The sequence below is a fragment of the Saccostrea cucullata genome, unplaced genomic scaffold, assembly GCF_032062105.1.
Source record: "Saccostrea cucullata isolate Sc308-1 unplaced genomic scaffold, CSIRO_AGI_Scuc_v1 ctg2817, whole genome shotgun sequence".
NCBI lineage: Eukaryota > Metazoa > Mollusca > Bivalvia > Ostreida > Ostreidae > Saccostrea > Saccostrea cuccullata.
Window position 1 is genome coordinate 37,501 of NW_026918108.1, and position 23,754 is coordinate 61,254.

Genomic DNA, 23,754 nt, shown 5'->3' on the forward strand with positions numbered 1-23,754 from the left:
TAGGATGGCACGAAGTGAAGTTTAGATATTGGTGGGTATCCGTGGTTTTATAAAAAATATCCGTTAAAATAAGTGAGTTTTGCTTTCTGACCATGACATCAAGGAAAGGAATAGAGGAATCACTGTGTTCCATTGTGAATTGAAGATTTGGGTTTATTGAATTTAGTAACGTGTAGAGTGTTTGTAAATCCTCTTCTGATTTGTTCCAAAATAGGAAGCAGTCATCTAAAAATTGTTTCCAATAATCCCTTAAATGTTTTCCAATCTCTTGGCCCAATTCATCGGAAACCTTTTGATACAATGTTTCTTCAAAGAATCCCATAACAAGGATGCTGTATGTTGGTGCCATTTTAGTCCCCATGGCGGTTCCTTTGATCTGTTTATAAAAATCTCCATCAAAATGAAATGTGTTGTTTTCCAGTATAAATCTAACTGAGTCTAGGATAAATTCTGAAGAAATGTTTCTTGGAATTAACTCTGGGTACTTTTCAATCCAAAATTTTATGGCTTCTAGTCCAAGATCATGTGGAATATTAGTATATAGACTCTTCACATCAAAGGTAACAAGTAGTGTATCTGGCTCCACGTTTTCGGGAATTTTGTTTAAAAAATCCATGCTATCTCGTATGTAGCTCGGAACTTTTACACACAGATCCTTCAAGAGTATATCTATAAAATTACTCAGTCTATGAGTGGGACACGCAGGACCAGCCACAATCGGTCGAAGTTTCAGATCTGTTGGTTCTTGAGTAGCAATGTATGTTCCGTTCTGTTTCTCTATGGCCGTTTTAATATCACTGCTTTTATGGATTTTAGGTAGTCCATAAAAGTTGCTGGTTTTCATTTCAAAGTTTATTAAATAGTCAAGCTCATCCTTTTTTAATAAATTTTGATGTTTTTTGCATAATTGTTTGAGCTGTCTCATAATTGTTTTGTCAGGATTATCATGCAATTTGATGTAGAAATTATCATCACTCAGTTGTTGAGTATATATTTTTTTTTTAAAGTTTTTTGAGGGACATGTGACCCAGGAAATTATAACAACTGATTTCTTGTGAATGGGTTGACAAATTTTACTCACCGCTTCCAGGGGGTGCTAGCGTTTGTTGGTGGTGATGAAAACGGTCGCAGAGGTGGTTGAATTACCATGGGTGGTAGATAAGGAGCTCCTGATAGGATTCCTTGTGTTGCAACACTTCGGTTGCCCTTTGCCTCTCGCTGGGTTCCCAGATTTTCCCTCCGTTTCCTGGACGCTCTTTAAATCACTTTTGTCCTAACTAGCGTCATTATTTTGACCCTGGGATGCCGAGAGTGCTTGATTTTTTTCATCTTCAAAAAGCGTCTAGTTGCAAACATTTGCTGGTTTGAAAAGGGGTTAATTTCTGGTGCACAGTTATGATTAATTCGCACCTACTTTTGCTCGTAATATATTTAACTATATTCCTATGATTTAATAAATTGTATGCACTTTATTCTGACTATCAAAACATAAAAATCCTATCCCAAATTTATAAATCACTATTTGATATAAAATCAAATTATCATGATTAAAATGATTATGATTACGATGAATACATGTTTGATGCGAAGATTAACTCGCAGTGCCAAAGTGTGATATTTTTATAAAAAGTAATCGGTGTGCAAAACTCAGCAAGCAGTTGGAGCTTGACAACATTTTTTCTCTGTTTAATCATGCATGGTGTGCAGCAAGAAATCTTTTTTTCTTTGCTGTTAAGACATGCGTTTTTTGTTGTTTTCTATATACAGTTGTAATTCTAAAAAATACAAAATTTTGCACATTTTTAACATAGTGACACAATCTTACAAATTCTCCCACTTTATCTTGCAAACATTACCCAGGTAACCTATTTCAAAATAGATCTATCAAAATATTGCTGATTTCTTACATGTAATCTATGCAAAAGTCAAACAATGAGGACAGATGATACAAAACAACTTTTATGAAAATTTTTAATATTTTAATTAATAAAGACGGTTCCAAAGGGTAGAAGTTTGAACATCAAAGAAAGTAAACAATTCCTCGTAAAAGTAATTAATTTTTTCGAAAATTTATTACAACCAAATGGTCCAAAAAAATATACCAATCCAGATCTAGAACCCTTTTTTGTTTGTCCTAAAGCACACAAAGAATTCGAAGTGAAAAGTATGTAATTAAAACATAATAAATTAATTGGTTACTTAATTTATTTCTGTCATTTTAGATTTGTGAGATTAGCAGCATTGATACAGGTAAATATAGATTGAAAAATTATCAAAAAGCACTAGCCTGTGCCTATTGCAGATACCGGATGTTTTGAAACAACACTGATGGAGAAGGTGTGCCTAAAACCAGGACTGTTCAACCTGTCAGGGTGCCCGGATCTGAATTTTACATCCTTATGTGGTACATCATAGTTTAAGTGAATTTTACACATTATTTAAAGAATAATAATTTAATTTTGGTTGTAACGCGTCATTTGATTGGATAAAAAAAATAAATCTTAATTGTATAATCTGTTTTGCTTACGTCACAATGACTTACGTCAAAATCGTATCAATCCGCTTGACGTTACGTTTAAAATATGAACAATTTGAAGGCGTTTTAAAGACAGAAATTTTCTTGTTTTACATTCGTAATGATTTAAATTTAAATTATAAGGAATGAATAAAATAGCAATCCAAATTATACTGCTATAACCTGGGTTGGAACAGTTTACGCTTTTTTATAAACCGCGAAGTGGTTTATAAAGCGTAAACTGCCCCAACTCAAATTATACAGTTTAATTTGGGTTGCTATTTAATTCATTCCATAAATAAAAAGTCATCGCAATAATAATGCAAAAACACTCGGAATATTTGTCTTTGAAAGGCGAAAAATTCTTAAGAACAAGATGGATTTTTTTTTTAGAAAATACATAATGAAATAGAGAAGTAGGTTCCAAAAAATTACACACCAGGTATGTCCTGCTACATTTTTCAAAATTATTTAAGGAATGAAGCTATTTTCAACTTATGTTATCCGATATAGCATAACTTGGGGCAGTTTACGCTTTCTTATAAACCGCGAAGCGGTTTATAAAAAAGCGTAAACTGCCCCAAGTTATGTTATATCGTATAACATAAGTTGAAATTAGCTTCATTACTTATAATTTAATTTCAGTGTAGACAATGAGACAATTTTTTTCCGGAAAAAAGGCTTCAAATATAGCATAATTTAAAAGTAACGTCAAGCGGAGTAATACGTTTTTGACGTAACTCATTGTGACGTAGGCAAGTTATGTTATCCAAAATATTATATGTTCCTCTGAATGATTCAGCCAATGAAATTGCTTGATACAAGTGAAATTAAATTATTATTGAGTAAATATACTCAATAATATAAGAAATTGTGATCGAAACATAAAACAACCCTAAAATGATTACATTTCCCCTATTTCTTAAATGATTGTTACGTAATACTTTTTGTTTGAGGTGTAACTTTTAACAAAGCGATATTTTATGACCCCGTTATCAGAGATTCGGGGGTATATAGTTTTTGCCTTATCCGTCTGCCTCTTTGTCCGCAAAAACGTTAACCTTGCCTATCACTTGAGTGAGTGAGGCTATGGCTTTCATGTTTCACAAGTGCATCCCTAGTGACAAGACTTTTCTTTTGATACAACCAACTTTGATCTCTTGACCTTGACGCATGACCCACTTTTACAAAATATTCCATACTTAAAGCTTGACTTTTACTTTTGCACAGTTGGTGCTTGGATTTTCAAAATTCACATTTGTTTTCATTATGATAAGACCTTTTTAAAAATGGGATTAAATATTTTTTACCTTTTCACCTTGACCTTAGAGTTTGACCCATTAAATAAACAACTTCAACCATGGCCATAACTGGCGACTTCTAGGGACTTCATATTTCACATGTATTCCTTGTGATAAGACCGTCCTTTGGATATAAATTTTGACCTTTACCTTTCGAGTTTGAATTGCAGGTAAAACTTTAACTTCGCCATTAGCTGCCATACGGGAGCATCTTTGTTTCACAAACACATCTTGTTTTTATAATCATTTGCAGGAACGTGTTCTACAAGTTTTTAAAAAAGCCTTTCCAAACGCAAAAAAAGTTTAAAATTTTTTTTCTTTCAAGATGCATATCTTCCCTACAAAATAGACATTGTTTTATTTTTTAATGCTTGCAATTTCCCAGATTAATCGAGGTTTATAAAATTTATACTATACTTTGCCAAGTTGAAACAAATATTGATTTCCTGTCGTTTTAATCAAGAGCAGCGCTGTATACTTTGTCAAAAACTAGGCTTAGTTTATTATAAAAAAAAATCTCTGTGGAAAAATTACATTTTTTAACTATGCTTATATTACAAATGATTTTAAAAAATGCCATGAATTCCCATTTAAATATGCATATAGCTTTTAATCACAACATTTTAATTTAATTGATGACATCCTGTATTTCCTTCTATTGTTTATTTTGACCTACAAAGGAACTCAATGTGGAAGAGGGTGACCAGTTCTTCAGTTAATCAAGCTATATTTTTCTTCCAAATTTTCTCTATCCTGATCAAGATTGCTTGGAAAATTACTTAGTTATCCTAACAAACCCGAATAAGCATTTAACTCTAATGATACTAGTACCGTATAAGTGGAAATTTTAGCGAGAAGCAAATTTAGCGATTTGTCTTTTAAAATTGGTATTCTATTGTTTGCGAAATGAAATTTAAGCGATTTTGAAAACTCCACTAAAGAAGCTATTACAAATAAAGTGCAATAAATTTTAGCGATATTAAAATTTGTAGCGATTTCCTCGCTAATAATGCCAAAATTGAATCTTCGCTTAAAATACAGCTTATACGGTAATTATATGGTAATTAATTTGAAGTACAAGATGACAAGATACCGGTAAATAACGAGTTGCATCACAACGACCTTTTTCAGCATTTACAAGTTCAGCAATGAAATGCTTAATTGAGCTGATTTTTTGTTCATTTTTTTGGCCAATTTGAAAAAATAACACTGTGTTAATATGATACTTTGTATCATGAGAATGACATTTTGTATCATGTGAAATTGTCTAAGTACATGCATTTTGAATAGCACATTTTTCGACAAAAAAGCTATTCAAAAGCTTTGAAAAAAATCAGTAAAGATGCTTAATTATTTAAAGCTTTCCAATTTGGGAACAATGCATTCGGTAATTGTGGCCATGATTTCAGTAGGATAAACACTTGAAAAAGTTCTTTGAGGGAGAAAAAGATTTCTTCTTAAAAAAAGAGAAGTTTTCTACTTTTTATTCCCATGATTTGATAGGTAAAATAATCTATCAATTTCATTGATTGATTATTATTATTTTACGCTGAGTTGTCAATATTTTATCCATATTTCGGTGGTAATTACGGATACAGTTGGTGGTATGTGGTGTTTAAATTAACTTAAAGAAAAATATGTAAAATTTGCTTATTAATATCCCTATCTTATTGCTTCCTTACTTAAGTAGCACTTCATAGGCAAGAGGACAATGACAATGATTTAATCTCTTAAATGTACAAACATACATTGAAGAGAGGAGATAGGAAAAGATACAAACACATAGAAAAAAAATGTAATACATGTATAATAAACAGTACAAAATATCATGCTAAAGTTCAAGTCAATTATTTTCATCTATAATTTGTTTGACAATCAATAAAAATTTACATAATTTTTTCAATGCTGGGCAGTTTGTTGTTGTAAAAGGTTGCTTAAATGTCTCTATATTTGGTCTACATGTGAGAGAGCTTGAGATATATATTTTAACCTAGACTCTTTAATTCTTTTTGTGTGCATTCAAAAACATAAAGGAATTCATCACCAATCTTATAAATATCACATAAAGTACAAATCCTTTGTTCTCTTGGAAGACCACTCAATCTCACAGTTTCAATAGGGAGTTTAATGTTGTTACCTCTAAATTTACGCAACAAAACTAACAAATTTCTACGTAGATTAACAAGATATCTTTCTGGTTCTAGTATTTCTTTATAAATATGATAATTTACACCCTTTGATGAGTTAAAAACATTTCTTTGCCAGTTGTGGATTTTTTGATCAACAAGTATTTTTTAACAAGCAATGCAAGCAATAATTATGAGTAGAAATAACTCGTCTGTTATTAGGCTACAATGAAATATAAAATCGAATCTACGTAAAAAAGATTTTAATGACTATTCTACATGTCTTATTTCAACATCTTACCGACTCAAAAATCTTAACCTAAAAATCTAGATTTTTAAAAAGAAGAAATTCCTTTTTAACAGATTCGGCTGTTACAACGAATTCCCGACCTTACTTTGCTGATTGCCCCTGGTATATAGGGTCATTCACTCTGGGACCTGCCTTGTCAAAAATTAGCATCACTTGGCCGAAGTTTGAAGCACTGGATAGTAATGGAACATCTCTTCCATTAGTTTTATTTTTCCCTTCATGGCAAAAGAAACATTTTCTATAAAAAAAAATATGTCAGCATTTTGATAATAATTTTTAAAAAACAGAATAACTAGACTTTCTGGTGGCGTAAATGGATCTTATTTTGGAGCTGGTAGGCATGAGGTTCTTTACAAAGCATCCAACTCCTTTGGTGATTCATATTGTTCTATAAAATATAACATCCAAGGTTTGTGTACATATTTGCAAATATTAAAGATAGTTTAGCATTTAGCATTTTATATTTCTAACCTTAATGTTCAGCGTAGAAATATTTTAAAAATTAAACTGATTTTTAATTTAAAAAGTGTTTGAATATATCGAAAAAAAAAATACATTGTATAATCTTATGCAAGTTCAGAAATGAAACGAATTATGTTTTTAGAACATCTTTTTCTATACATTTGAAATAATTGCCTGCCCAATACATTAGTTGAGTGTCTTCCACCCAAAAATCCTGCGGATGGAGAATTTCTTTGCACCAATGAAAATAGACAAGGATCTCTCTGTAGCTTGGAATGCTTTCACGATTTCATTCCATCAAAGCAGGCAGCCTTAATAGAATGCCATGCAAACCGTTCTTGGTATCCTGATCATAGTCAGTTCTCTTGCAAAGGTAAGACTTGCATTATTTCACCGTTACTGTAAACACACTTCTTCTCACGGTTAAACGAGTAAATGCACAAGTTTAAAGAACATGAAGAACGCTTGGAAATTTTGTGACTACTTCAGAATCTACAGTATTTAATATTTGTTGTTCGTTGAGAAAGATTAAGTGAAAGTTTAACACGATTAATAAACATCACAAAGATATTTAATGACATATTAAAGTATAATTATTAAATAAAACATTTTCGTTTTCACATATTTGCAAACCCCATGTTCTGAACTGTCCTTTGGAGATAATAGCGATCACAGATACTTCAACAGCTCGTGTGCAATGGGAAGCTCTTTCTGCGACAGATAATGGGGGAACGCAAATAATATATAAACAGACCAGAGGATTACCGTCTGGAAGTGCACTGGGTGTCGGAAAATCTGTTAATGTTTTTGAAATAAGTGACGGAGCTGGGAATATCGAAATATGCCAATTTAATGTTACAGTCATAGGTACTAAATTTGGACATCTTTGTTCAATATATAATTCTGTAGACTTATGTCACTGAAAAATAATAGTTCATTTTCAAAGATTGGAACACACAAAGGCTTGAATTTGAACTCAGAAAATGATTAATTCATTTTTTTTTACTTGATATATGCTCATTTATGCAGTTTTTTTTATTCTGTAGATAAATCGCGCCAATCAATAGTTTCTGAGGAAAGCTGCAAAACAGAATTGATGGAATGCGTTGATCTGTTTAGTGGAAGTTATTGTAATTTGAACTGTAACTTACGTGAGAACATCATGACCCAGTGTTCTTCGTCCCATTTCAAGAAAGAAAATGAATTCTGTACTAGTATGTCCATTTCTTTATAAACACATCAATTTAATTTTTCTTGAGTACTTTGAACACTAAAACTGTTAAGGATACATTAGATATACAGTCAGTTTCTTCATAAAATAACGATATACAATATGGAAATAGATGCGAATTGTATATTTTTGCACGGACGAATGATTTTTATTTCATGGATAGATTGTTCAATTAGGCAAAATCCTTACAAATAAATCAATGTCAAAATTACATTCTAAAATACTACTCTTTTTTTGCAATAACTTAGTCGCGGAAGTATTTTCCTGTTCTGTTGTTCATATAATTCATTGTGCACATTTCTATTCTATAAAGATTTGATTTAAAGTTTCTTTATGAGGGAAGTTCAGTTTACTTTCCTCAGTCAAATGGGGAACAAACCAAAATAACATTAGAGTTTAGCTTGCGGTTAGCAGAAGTAAAGGAGGTAGAGATTTTTTACATCAATTATCTTGACAAAGGAAAAGTATTTCGTGTTTATATTGAGAAAAGCGATGATGAGGAAACAACACAACACAATTTGGTTCTGACGTATGAAAGGTAAACATCAATGTTTCTATTTAGAATTAGTTAAAAGGATATTTTTACGCATATTGGCATTACGTACATACTCAAAAATCTTATGTTAGAAGGGGAAAAAACTATAATATTTTGTTTTAAGTCGATCCCTAAATATGATTTTTCTTTGGGATAGAGTAGAATAAATTATTTTACCTCATTATAGTCATGCCCTCAAGGTAGCCGACGATATGGTTAATTTGAAGTCTTGGAATCTTTTTTCATTAACATTTGAGTATGAGTATCAGAATGGATCTTGGATCATCAACGGAGAAATAAACATCAATAAAAGAATACACCACTTTGAAAAACATACAAATGAGACTGAACAAATGAATCCTGTTTTCGGAAAAAATTTCCGGTCTGTCTTTCCTCCAGGGAATAAAGGTATCTCTCTCTCTCTCTCTCTCTTAGTAAATATATATTTTTAAAGATTCTTACAAAATAATTCATTAGTAAAATCACGCATAAGTACAGTACTTCATATGTATGCCTGCGTACGGCAAAACGATCTTGTATCAACAATTTATAAATGTACACGGTTAAAATTAAAATCGTATGTAGAAACAATAACCCAGTAGCAATTAATTTATGAAAGTGTGTTCCTTCTTAGTGTTATTATAGTCTATAGAACCTATTCAAAGGGATTTTGAAACGTTGTTGTATATGACATGTGCACATTTCAAGAGTTTTTTTTTCGCTCGATACGATCACGTTGATATTAAATTTTAGGGCATCTTATTAGTTTAAACATCTGTGTATCGATAAACTACAAATATTTATGGAAAAGTACAGCAAATATTTAGAAAGGAAGTTGATTTGATTTGTTTCATTAAAAACAAGAAAATATTTATTATCAATTCCGTCTGTAGAGTGATCATGGCGCATGCAAGGCTTCTTGAGAGCATTTTTGTGTTTATGATGTTTTGATCATTTAGGTCTCCAGCTTTGTGGTTTCAAAATAATTTCAAACGGGTGCGAGCTGATCTCACTTAAGGATTTAACTTCGTTTGAAGGTCTTTTGCCAGGTTCGCCCACATTCACAAAGAATAGAGGTAAGTTTTCTCTGAAACAAATCACTGCTACAACAATGCAATAAAAAACATATATATATATATAAACCAGATGAACAAACGCAATAATTCAATCAGATTTTTTTCTCAACTTGATATGTATATAAAACAATAGCTCAATAAGCCATATCGCTCACTTCAGCAAATCGGCTGAGTAAAAGCACAAATCAGTTCAGTATTGAAAAGTTTACCGGTGGAGGGGGGCTTGAATTTTATACTACTGGTTGATGTCTCCATATCAAAATAATTATAGCGTATAACTTTGCTGTTCTTGAGAAAAAGATATTTCCAATTTTTCTTATATATTACTTTTTAAAAAAACTGATACCCCATTGTGGTCTTTCCCTACCCCAAGAGGAGTATTCCTTGAATTCAAACGCGTCTTCTTTTTATTCTAGTTTATGAAAGGTTGCAGAAAAGTCAAGATAATGACAAAGCGATTCTTTTCACGCCTATATAAATTGTATTTAAATCGTACTCATAATTCCACTTGGTCAGCTAATCCAATCTCTACCTCGAGTTATCGTACAACCAGTACCTCTTTCAAGATCTAAAAAGAAGTACGGAAAGCGAAGACATGCGATTTTTTCCTTCTTCAAAAGTTGTTAAAAATGAATAACACATTTACATTGATATATATACATTTACATATACATGTGTCAATGCTGCAAGTTGTTTGTCTATAAGATCTAAACCATGTTGACATCTGTCGGCAATTCGTCATAAATTTTCCATTTTTTCAATACTCTGCCGAGAAATAATTCCTCATAAGATATAGTGAAAAATCTAAATCTGTTGCTTATTTTATATATAAACTTTAATTTAAGATAAAGGCAAAAATCCAAAACTTAAATATTTATTATTCCCTTTTTTGTGATGCAATAGGTAAAAGTATGTTTTTGTTAGAATCTTGACATATAGACGTTGACAGAGGTGTCTTTGACTAATTGACAATCTTCAATTGCTAATGAGTACACGACTAAGTAAAATTAAAATTAGTCATGTACTCATTGGCAATTGAAAATGTTTATGAGTGAAAGACAGAGGTGTTGAAACGAAGCGTAATACCCCTAGTGGCGAGGAATTGAAACTTATCTTGTGCTAATCAATAGCATTTCACAACAAATATTACATTCTACAAAGGTGGCATACATATAACATTGTAATAATGTGTTTTTATATCTTCCATAGAATATACAGCTATGTCGTGTAAAACGACTAAGGATTGCGACGAAGGCACAGAAATGTGTACGTGTAAACACGCGTACCAAGGCGAAAACTGTGACATACGACCAGATCCGTGCTATGGAAACTTGTGCAAAAATAGTGCTACATGTATACCTGGTGCAAAGAGACATATATAAGGTGTTTGCAGTCAGCAATATACCGGAAAATATTGCGAAATCTTTAATTGTTAATATGAATGAAAATAAGACTAAAAACCTTTTAACTATGGACTTGTCTTCTTTTACTATAATGGATATTCATAAAAATAATTGCAATTTTTCAGATTGTTTGAATTTCAAACTTCAAAGTGATGTGATTTTATCCTGTGATCAAACCTTATTTGCAACGTCACATGTAAGCCTGGAAAATTTTGAGCCGATCTATATCACACAGAAACACAGTTTGAATGTGGATCTTCAAGTGGTAATGCTTGGCAAATTTCTGGTACCAAAACAACAATTGCGGATTTCGAATTTCCAATGTGCTCAGGTTTGTACGTTTATTGAGAACAAATAATTTGCTTTAGCCAGAAGCTCAAGGAAATTTTTTAAAGTAGTCTTTTGTCTACCTATCTGCTGTATATAAATTACTTGAATTCAAATTCTCATATTTTTTTTCTTTCATTCAAAAATATTATGCTTTAAAGCACCACATTTAAAACGAATGTGGGTATTCAACTTTGTCAATCTTTTTTAAAGAAATCATAAAAATGAATACATGTAGTTATCATTTAAAATAGCCCTGTTTTAAAAAACGCGATTTTGTTTAATTACACGAGGTCTAACATGTTAATGTCAATAGTCACTCCCCGCCCACTGACGTCAACTTCGGCATCTTATATTGCAATTGACGATGAATATGTTGATAATCATACTAAAATCTTAAAATGATTCATAACAGTAGAATATGATATAGAAGATTTTTTATTGCATACATTTCAAGTCAAGTTGTATTCTACTTTTGCTTAAATTAGCAGTGTTTTCCTAATTCTACGTGAAATTTTTTACATATGGTACATATTTTATTACTACTTCCTGAAGAAAAAGAAATGCTCTTGCCTTTAGTTTTGTGTTGCCTTAAGGCAATTTAACAACATGTCCGTGTTGACTCTATAAACATCAAAACTTTTATTTATTTCATATGCTGACATTATTCGTTTTATTAAGGAGGTAGTGCCTCCTGTGACAATGATTGTTACGATGGAAGCATTGGTTTCAAACCTACAATGCAACGAATTGGTTTTGTCCAACTGCAATGACAATTATTTTGTTATAGAAAAAATTATATGATGTGGAACTATTGGAATTGTCTTTTTCAAAGTAATGATTTAGCGTAGGAGTTTTATACTGCTGTTATATTGTATACTTATGTAAAACTGATTCTGATTTCATCCCCTTCCAAGTGTAATTGTAGGTGTGCGTCTGTATGTCAGTGTATCGTTAAATATATTTAAATGTTTGCTTCTGAACATGTATGTTATTTGTTTTTTCTGTAAATAAATATATTTTAAAAAAAAATATATTTTACCATCCCCCCTTTAGCATTTCTGCCTTTCTTCTAATACAATTTCATTACAACTGTTTTTCTGTTGTTTTTTCGTTTTCTTTTTCGAGTGGTGAATAGGATCCATCAGCTTGATGTGCTTTGCACTCTTTTAAGTTAACTTCCACGGTATAACTATCATTTCCTCTTCTAAGGAATTTTATCAACGTCGGTACCACGAGACCAAAGAATGCGATAACTGCAGAAGCAATTGAAGCAATGGCTTCCGCTGAGAGACCTCTTTCCTCCTCCTTGGTTTTGGCATCGGGAACTGTTAACAGACAGATATTAAATATTTATGTAAAAATATCTTTGTGATGTTCCATATGTACAAATGTATTTATCCTAGATCAGCTGTGGAAAGACCATATGTTAAGTAAGGTCCTCGATTCCTCTTTTACTTCATCTTCGCTAGCCAAGGGTTTCTGATACGCTACTCTCCTCATAATCCCTTGGCATAGGGTGTTGATGGAAGTTGGTTTTTTTTTTTCGAGTTTGATTGGGATTCGGTACACCCGGTCGACCAATCAGCAATTTTTTTTGTAAATGACGATATTTGCGTTCGGGATACTTCTTGACTCTTTAATCTCGGAAATGATTGATTGATTGATAGTATACTGTTTAACGTCCCTCTCCAGAATATTTCACTGATATGGAGACATCACCATTGTCGGTGAAGGGCTGCAAATTTAGGCCTTTGCTCGGCACTTACGGGCTTTGATCAGGATCACGATATTTATCGTGCCACACCTTCTGTGACACGGGGTCTCGATTTATACAGTTTCATCCGAAGGACCGCCCCATTTAGTCGCCTTTTACGACAAGCAAGGGGGTACTGAGGACCTATTCTAACCCGGATCCCCACGGGATTCTCGGAAATGAAAAACGCAATGAAAAACGCAAGTAAACAAAGATCCGTAAGACAACAAGGAATTCTATGAATAGCTATGGTGTCATCCAATATCTTCTAAATATGTGATTAAGAATCTATATTGAAGTTTCCGATTGTACTATAAATAATAAATACTTAGTAAACATATCCCAATTATTGCTTCTTAATTATTCTTGAAAAAAACTTCGATTTAATATTTTTAAAACACGCGTCTTTATTTATATCGATGACACAATGTGTGCATACCTGAGAGATTCGAGATCACGCGACGAAACATCGTCGGAACCCACGGGTTTTCTCTCCGCGTTACACTGCATTTAACGTTAAATGCAGTGTAACGGAGAGAAAACCCTTGGGTTCCGACGAGGTTAAATGCAGTGTAATGGAGAGAAAACCCGTGGGTTCCGACGATGGCGACGAAAACAATCCCGTCTTTCGACTTCACCGTATGCCAAGGGTTCTTGGGGAGAGTAGCGTATGAGAACCCTTGCCTAGCGAAGATGCTTTTGCTTCCTTTTTATTGATTATTAAAGAACCAGAAGTCTCTGTCGAGACTCTAGCTCTACTGTTTTGTACACTGTACTTATAACAAAGGAAGAGAAAAGTAGCAGTTGGGACTTGAAACAGCAATAAATAGAATAATGATCCTTGATTTAGTCTCTCTGTCTGGCAAGATTGCAATAAGACTACAACTGTAGAAGTAGCTTTTAATAATTTTTTTACTTAATTTTTAATTTCAGTTACCAAGGCAACATCATTCATCAAAAAGCCCCAAAAATGACAATTATGTATCTTAGTGACGTCTACTCGTGTACCAAGTTATATTGAAATCAGACCAAAACTGTAGGAGAAGTCGTATTTTGAAAGTATTAAACAGAAATGTCTATTTTTAGTAACCACGGCAACACCGTTCATGAAAATAAAAAAACGGATACCAGTATACAGAATTATGTATCTTAGTGTAGTCTAATTGTGTTCCAATTAAGATTGAAATCAGACCAAAACTTTAGGAGGAGTAGCTTTTTGAAAGGTTTTCTCAGAATTTTTTGTTTAAAGTAACCATGGCAACACCGTTCAACGTAAACAAAACAAACGGATACACGGAATTATATATCTTAGTCTAGTCCACTTTCGTGCTAAGTTATATTGAAATCAGAATGAAACTGTAGTAGTAGTAGCATTTTGAAAGTATTTCACAAAAATTTCTATTTTAATAACCAGTCAACACCATTCAAAGCAATCAAAAAGGATACATAGAACTATGTATCTAAGTGTAGTCTAACTGTGTGTCAAGTTATATTGAAATCAGACAAAACTGTAGGAGTAGCATTTTGAATGTTTTTTTTTTCAGAAATTTCTATTTTTAGTTACCACGGCAACATCGTTCATCGAAATTAAAAGCCGACAAACAGAATTATGTATCTAAGTGTAATTTACTTGTGTGCCAAGTTATATTGAAATCAGACAAAAACTGTAGTAGTAGCGTTTTGAGAAATTGTTTACAGATAAGGTGGCTTTACACGATAATACAAGTCGTATACAACTTGTCGTATACAACTTTTGTAATATGGTCCTCACCTGTGCACACGGTTAAAACAGATTTCTCTTTAACTCTATTGTCATTCAAATGAATAAAACGCCCAAATTCATTCTGGATCCGGAAACTTATCTAAATGGAGGGGTATACGCAAGCAAAATTGGCTCGCATTTTATATGAAATTCATTTGAGTTTCACATGAAATTCATTTGAATTTCATGTGAATTCTTTCACATGAAAGCGACGAAAAACAAAAGGCATGAAAAATTTTGTAAATGTGAAAAACTCAACTGCAATTTTTTAAATTTTTGCAGAAATTTAAAACGAACTTTATATAAAGAGCATATCACATAAATATCGACAAAGAAAAAGTCATGATAAAAGTTATAAAAATATTATAATGTGAATATTGTACAAACCAATCTAAATGATATTCACATGATAAAATATTTTATGTAACATTTAAATGATTTTTGGATAATTTTCAAATAAAAGGAAAATCGCATGAATTTCATGTGAGACATTTAAACGCTACTATAAAAAAATAAATACATTGTAAATAAATAAAATAGAATAAAAATAAAGGACTCAAATGTTATTATTTTATCAATTTACATTTATGTACTAAACTGGACAAAACTGGGGGTAACCACTTGTTATAGAAATTACAACCAAAGTTTCAGAAAAAAAATCAAACGGGGGGGGGGGGGTTGGCGCTGGATCCGCCTTTGAAATTACATGTTCATTTTAAACCCGACTTAAAGCACTGGTGTCAGTATTGTGATCAGCATGATAAATATATAATCTAAAAATACTTATATAAAGATGCATGATAATTTTCAATGAAACGTTTAAAAAAGAGAGTTTTTCTTGAGCTCTGTAACATTATAATTTCTCCTGTTGTACATGTCTGAATGTAAATTAATCCTCTGAACTATTCCAACTTATGTTGATATTACTGTTTTTCACTGTATATATTGTTTGAAAATTTATCATTTTAATCATTAACATTAATATTATCGAAGATTGGCGAAAAATATAATGTTCAACATATGATTGCTTATTGTGACGTCATGTTTTCAATGCATTGTAATTTTCACCATGAAAAGTTTATTTTGTTTTCATTACATTCAGATACAGATTTAAACAATTAATTTCTTTAAAAGGTATAGATTTTAATGTGGAGGAAAAGTCATGAAGAGTGACGTTTATCCCAAAAGGAAACATTTTCAACTTCAATTTTTTGTAAAAACGGAAGTGGCTGCACTTTTGTAAGGTCATTTTTCTCTTTAATATGAGAAACGGAAGTATACTTGTTCTTTCTGCCAAGTTTGGCATACATACTCGGATGCGGCCATATTAAAATATAGATTTAAAGAGGAGGAAAACGTTCAAAAATAGGGGAATTCCGGAATATTAGACCGGTTTGAACGTTAAATAGACAAAAGGGCACGTGAGCTGAGGAAACTTAATACCAATTTCACACAAAGGGAAATCTCAACAATAAATTGACACAGTTCAAAAAATGTTATCGTCCGTTTAACTTTTGCCGATTTTGCTACATTATACATACCGTACCAAGTTGTTATGACAAGAATTTGTAAAATTGTCTGAATTGCAAATTGTTCATAAAAATAAGACAGTTTTACCTTCTTACAGCGTGGTTTATTTCATAAGTTAAAAAAAGTTTTAGGTGTATTTAATTCAAGAGCACAATAGAAAAATATTAGACTAAGTAACGTTCATTAAAGTTCTTTTTCAAATTTACGAATGGGTGCACTTATATTGAAAATGCAGATTCATAAGTTTCAAAGTCATACATGAACCGTATCTTACTTTATAAATGATTATAAATTAATGTATTAATATTAACCAAACATGCAATTCTAAATGTTGCAGGTACATGTTCTTTACTTAGTACATGTCTTTATCGTTGACCAGTCACGTATGAATAAATTAAAAACCCAAGCCGTTCATTGGTTGGATCCAGAAAGTCGTATACGATTTGTTGTACAGAATAGGAAAAGGCTCTATTTCAAAAACTGTCAGATACGACTTTTAACAGGTCGGAGAGGATACTCGAAATCGGGTATTATCCGTGAAATCGCGTATAGGGTATCGTTGAATCCGCGAAATCGGGTATAGGAGGTGTAATCACCTAATAAAACTTAAACAATGGGATGGCGCATGTTGACGAGTTAACTTTCATCTAGATACACATGTTTTCTAAAGGTATCACTAGCCAAGTAAGAATTTTGGCGTCAAGATTAATGCGCTCGGGACAACAAATAACCGTGGAGCTCAGTACATTTCATGATCTGCACACAAAAAGGCGTTCGATTTGCTTTATATTTTTCCTTATGTTGAAAGTATATGCATCTTCTTAATGTTCATTCCCAACACAACAGAACTGTAAAGTATCAGAATTCGGGAATTTATAATAATTCCACATCAACACGACAAACATGAACAATTTGTAAATAAATCAAATTATACGGAAACACATTTCACACACCAGATATGATGCCATGTATAAACAAGGGATTGTCTATCGTATCTAATTATGCGTCATTAATTACTTTCACATTCATCTTGTGCATAAAATCAAATTTATTTATGAGTGTATAAATAATGTAATGATAAAAATGTCTAAAATTTGGGCTAGAAGACCCTCTTTCTCTTTTTTGAAAATCTTTTCTTTTTTTATGTATCATTCATACATATTTGCAGAATATGTCTTCAACATTTTAGCAGAGACAGTGATAGTTTCAGGAATACAGCTTATGAGAGAACATAACTGTTGATCGTCTAATTTCGCTAAGTCATCAATATTTACCATTTCTTGGCGACTTCAAAAGAGGGGGGGGGGGGGGTAAAGGCTTCTTGACCACCTCTGACAAAACAACCTCGACTGTGTTCTACATGTGTCCAAGAGACCTCTCTTTGAATGTCACGGTCGGTTAAACTCGATCATATATTTTTAATCGTAGGGAAGATTTATTCATCAAATAAAAATCATATTCATTGTAGGTAAACAAAAAGCAACATGTTATTTTCTACAAGTAACTAGAATTCATGTTTATTTTTTAAACACATTTTTTTCATTATAGATGAGTATTAGGAAAAGTTATTGCCATGAGTAATACGCATCATAGATAAAATAACTAGAAGAAAACTGTGACATATCGTCTAGAACCAATCAGATAGTGCGTTGTATTAGCATATTATAATGAGGTATTAGATAGCGATATAAAAAAAAATATAGAAGGTAAAGAGGTAAAATTTATCCTGTCTATCAAAGAGTATAATAAAGAAAGGAAGTGGCTACGATTTTTATGAAATTTTAATGTCCGATGAGGAATTATATTCCCAAAAAGTAAGACAAGAGTTTCCAAGGCAACTGAACACTCCATTATTTCAGTTTGTTCATTAACATGTTCACAAACGCAAAAACTATAAGAAATGTGAAAACTTGACTATGTAATTCATATTTCAATATGACTGTACCTCGAGCTATATTGAGAAATTCAATGTATTATAAGCTCATGAAAAGATGTACACATTTGACTTTTATTTATACCCCCCCCCCCCAAAAAAAATAAAATCCTGTTCATATGACTTCTCGCTCTCAATTTTCACACAAATGCATAAAATAAATGTAAAATAGACATATCTTGTATCGATTAAAATGCAACCAAAAAATTTACGATGTCTTTGAATAAAAATTTCATGCTAAATTGACAGAAAAAAAGATACTCACCTTCCATTAGCTACTTTAAAACTGTTTTCCCGTGTGTAATTAAGGTCTTCCGTTTCAGACGGAAGACCTTATAGTGATTCTACTGTTTTTTCTTATTATTATTCTTATTATTATTTTTTTCCCCAAATCTTGTCGGCAGGATTTCTCAGAGATGACTGGACAGATTTTCCTGAAATTTTCAGGGATGATAGAGAATGAAAATACCCCGAGACGTTTTTTTCATTTTTTCAAAATTCACTTCCGGTCGTCAGATTTGTCCGATTTCCGCTTTTTTCAAAAATATTTAATCCGAGTGAGATCTCAGAAACGGTAACAGATTAAGGCACCAAACTTACAGGGATGATAGATCTTGATAAGTAGGCAAATCCATTTGGGTTAAGATCGTCCGTCGTCACTTCCGGTTGTCACAGAAAGTGTTTATAAATATCGAAAATTTCAACTTTTCTTTTTTGAAACTTTTTTTGCCTCATATGATAGCATTTTATTTGTAGTGTTGAAATATGTCAGTCCCACCGGAACCAAAAACGGCAACTTCCGGTTATAAGAGAAAAACTACAGAATTTGAGTATTTTTCTTTCCCATAAATATTTTTTATAGATGAAGTATTTGATATGATTTTTGGATATGTTATTCAGACTGCAAATGTCTACAGTAACATCAACTATCTATGTAAAATTCACTTCCGGTTGCGTGTGATTTCCTGTCCTCAAAATGAGAAGTTATCATAGCTAGATCTCGTAAACGGTAAGAGATTAAGACACCAAACTTTTACAAGTGGTATATCTTAATGAGTAGGCAAATCCATGGGGGATAAGATTGTCTGCAGTCACTTCCGGTTGTCACAGGAAGTTATAAAAAAAATCCAAAAATTCAACTTTTCTTTATGGAAACTGTTTTGCATCACATAATAGCATCTTATTTGTAGTTTTAAAATATGTCAGTAACGCCGGAAACAAAGAACAACAACTTCCGGTTATAAGAGAAAAACTACATAATTTGAGTATTTTTCTTTCCTGTAAATATTTTTTATAGATGAAGTATTTGTAATGATTTTTGGATATGTTATTTAGACTACAACTGTCTACAATAACGCTAAATATCTACGTAAAATTCACTTCCGGTTGCGTTATTTCCTGTCCTCAAAATGAGATGTTATCATTACTAGATCTCGTAAAGGTAAAGGGTAAGAGATTAAGACACCAAACTTTTACAAGTGGTAGATCTTGATGAGTAGACAAAACCAGTAAGGATAAGATTGTCCACCGTCACTTCCGGTTGTCACTGGAAGTGAACAAATAAATAAAAACTTTTCTTATGGAATCTTTCTTAGTAATACATTATAACATTTTTTTGTAGTTTTGAAATATGTCAGTCCTACTGGAAACAAAATCGACAACTTCCGGTTATGAAAGAAAAACTGCATAAATTTAGTATCATACTATCCCATAAATATTTTTGATAAAATAGCATTTGAAATGATTTTAGGACATGTTATTCAGACTGATGTGTCTAGAGTTACCTCAAATATCTTTTCAAAAATTAATTTCCGGTCACGTGATTTCTTGTCCTCATAATGAGAAGATAATATTAGGAGATCTCTTAAACTGTTACATATCAAGACACTAAACTTCTATGAATAAAAAAACATGAAGATTGGGCAACAAATATAGGGTAAAATGCGTCCGCCGTCACTTCCGGTCGTCACAGGAAGTGATACAAAAATTGAAAATAATTTTCGACATGTTATTAAGACTATAATTGTCTAAAGTAAAGAATCTTGGTAAGTTACACCTCCGGCTGTTTGTTTTCCTGAAATCATTTAAAATATTATATGCCTTTTTTAACATAGATAAAAGCTCATTCATGTGATAAATAGAGGAGAACGGAAGACCTTCTTTGTTGCTGTAGCAACAAGAGTTTCTAGTTATTTAATCTTATCTTATTTTCTTCTTTATAATAACGTCGGTATTCTATTATGGCAGAGATATACAATTTTGACTCGCTTATACTGTATTCTCTAACTGTTAGGAATAATTTATATTTCACGAGAAAGGGACGCCATACATTTTTCAGTAAAAATACATAACACGGCGTTAGTCGTTTAATTTCTTTAAAATTTCACGTTTTGTGAATAGTGCACAAATTAGAAAATTAAGTATATGGAATACTTTAATGGGAAATAAAGACAAACGAAGTGTAGTTATTTGTTTTTAGAAATTATATTGAAAAATAATAACGCCATTGTGTCCTCTTTGTTACCCCAGCAGTGTTTGTCGTTTGATTTTAAACTTATTTGACAACCGTATGAATTAGGTTTAATGAAAATAAATCTACAAGATACTGATGTACAAGTAACAGCTACTGGCATAATGCGCCGTTGCTTTATTCTTTAGTTTTTATAGAAAGTTGCAGGGAATACCCGATTTCGCGGATTCAACGATACCCTAATATCGAGTATTACACGCGATTTCACAGATAATACCCGATTTCGAGTATTCTCTCCGACCTGTTTAAAAGTCGTATGATACAAGTAATAGCGTAGTAATATAATTTTACACAGTAATATTTTGCTGTATGCGACAAGTTGTATACGACTTGTATTACCGTGTAAAGCCGCCTATAGATGGACGAACGCGGGACTTTATCCTATTGTATAAGTTTTTCTGGTCTCTGACTAATAGAGTTAAAAATTAACAAACACAATTATTTTTTTTTCATTTTTTCAATACGTGTCCTATAATCTTCATACGGAATGAAAAGATCGGAGAACAAATCAAGTATCGGTACATACAAACATGGAACAAAATAGTCAGCTATAAACATTGAAATTGCTTTATTGTTATACAAACTGGATAAAAAAGCAAATGAGTCGCCTTTTTTACCGTAACATTTCCGAATGGTATTGCTTCCGACAGGTGAAATATGTCCCTGAGGGCAAAGTTCACAATTTGTCTGACCAACAAATTTTTGATAATAGCCTGGTCCACACATCTGACATCCATCACCAGTCTGGTAGGTACCCGATGGACAATAAACTGAAATAATATGTAGTACAAAAACATGAATAATATTTAAATTTTTCCATGAATTATTTTAATATGACTGTGAAATCATTTAATTTCTATAAAATACTTAATTCTGATTGGATAAAAAATTTAGAACAACTAAAAAAAGCAAATATCGATGTTTATAAACGACTGTGCTGAAATGCATCATAAAAATATCGATAAATAAAACCATTTCAAATGTTATTTTAACGCAAACAGCGATATGTATGCTTAAAATCAGGGAATTCCTAAAAGATCCGCTCCTATAGATTCAAAATTCTCATTGGCTGTCCCAAAATAAAATCTATCAAGGTCAGTAAACATGGCGGATAAATTCAAGATGTGATGTTGACATACACGAAAAATAACCGATATATGGGTCGTTGTGAATATTTTTGGATCGATTTATGTCTTGCATAGTTACTTTTTTGGAGTCCAGGTAAGAGATGTTAATAAAATAGCCGTTTACAGATGATTTGAGCCGAAATCCGTGCGGGAGCGATTCACTGCCGCATTTGCACCATTACGGAGATCCTAAGGAGTTGTAGCCCTCTCCCCCCCCCCCCCCCCAAAAAAAAAAGAAATCGGAGAGGGCTACATTATTGCAGCTAATCGTCTGCATAACAACTGTAATACAGTTTTGGGAAAGAAGGAATGAAATCGGCTTACTTTTGTTAAATATTTGACTTTAAGATATCTGGTATGAACAACAGAACTCTGAAGAATTGTTTTTTATCCTACCAAAGCGGGAAAACCGTCAATCGAGAAAAACGACACTGCATGAATGAGGAGTGGACGGAATTATTTTAATCTTAAACAGTCGGCAGCAGACTCAGGTTTTACAGCATTGACAGGTTGTGATACGTATTTATATGTTTGGTTTGAAATTCAGATGAAAAGATGCGCAAATGAAATCCAAAATTTCTGTGATCTAGAACTGTTAGTGTTAGGATATTTGAGTATCTTCCCTTTGTTACATTAACGAACTTGGATAACTTACCGGGAAAAAAATACCGATTGGGATAACACAACAGGTAAGTTTTTTGTGTTATAGAACTTATCTCAGAGAATGCTAGTTATGACACAACATTATTTGAAAACGTTTTTTTCGTTAGAGCCATTTTGATTTCAACAACGTTAACGTTGTTGTGATGTTTCGTTTTATAGGCCTAAATTTAAAATCATAATTAAATGATAAGAAATGAATGTAATATTTTTACATGTATTATAGTTGCCGTGTGGTATATGTTATATGACATTTTTAAAATTGAAAGAAAATTTAAAATCATTCAAAATCGTTAAAATTTACACAAATAATCCAAAAATGCCTTCTTGACGTTAAGAAATACGCTGTGTTGTTTACTTTTGCTTAGCAACCGACGTCATAAAATCTCGAACCCGAACTAAAATCCGTAACGTAAAAACACGTGAACGTGATCGAAACCGTGACATAACTGTTTCCGTCGGGGGTGACATAACTGTTTCCGGCGTGACATAACTGTTTCCGGTGTGATTCAGCATTTTTCAGGGTTTATAGCGAAACTTATTACATTTGTGATATAATAAGAAAATTTATTCAAAAATGTTTTATAACACTCTAGGGCTTTCCTGTCACCTCGGGGCAAATATTCTGGTATGTCACCCTCGAAGCCATGTGATATATGTATATTGTCGCCTTTCTGAATATTACTTTTTTCACATTTCGTTACATACAGAAAATACAAAAATCGGCTTGAATTTCAGATACAAACCTTGTCTTTAAAAAAGATTTAAGTCACAATTTTCATCATATTTTTTATTTGACACTAGACACTATGCCCACTCCTGCTGACTAGGGCCTTGTCATCTTAACAAAATATTTTTCAAAATATAGAAATTACGATTCTTGTTCCGTTTTCATCAGCTTCAGAAGCAAATCGAAAGTTGGGGGGGGGGGGGCTAATTGAAAGGGGCGCTAAACCACTAAAAAAAGGTAAATCCCAATTTTCAATGCCACTGTAATGTATATATTTGCAAAAAAGGGGGACTAACCCCCCCCCCCCCCCCCCCCCCCCCGCTCCGGTTCCAACGTCTATGAAGCTATTTCATTTAATCCCGTGCTAACCTGAATGGGCTGGAGCCCATTCTGACACCGTGTGTGTTCGATATTGTTTGCGTGCTCGTTTTGTATATCGA

The 23,754-nt window shown here is 32.4% G+C and overlaps 2 protein-coding genes across 2 annotated transcripts in view; both read right to left on the reverse strand.

Annotated features, from left to right (window-relative positions):
* Window positions 1-844, reverse strand: part of LOC134248002 (uncharacterized) — a 6,105-nt gene extending 5,261 nt beyond the window's left edge. The window contains exon 1 of the mRNA XM_062730450.1: window positions 92-844. Coding sequence (XP_062586434.1) covers window positions 92-844 — 753 coding nt within the window. The remainder of the gene's footprint in view (window positions 1-91) is intronic.
* Window positions 845-12,372: 11,528 nt separating this feature from the next.
* Window positions 12,373-23,754, reverse strand: part of LOC134248099 (uncharacterized) — a 39,862-nt gene continuing 28,480 nt past the window's right edge. The window contains exons 15-16 of the mRNA XM_062730549.1: window positions 21,415-21,567; window positions 12,373-12,614 (exon numbers count right to left, since the gene is read on the reverse strand). Coding sequence (XP_062586533.1) covers window positions 12,373-12,614; window positions 21,415-21,567 — 395 coding nt within the window. The remainder of the gene's footprint in view (window positions 12,615-21,414; window positions 21,568-23,754) is intronic.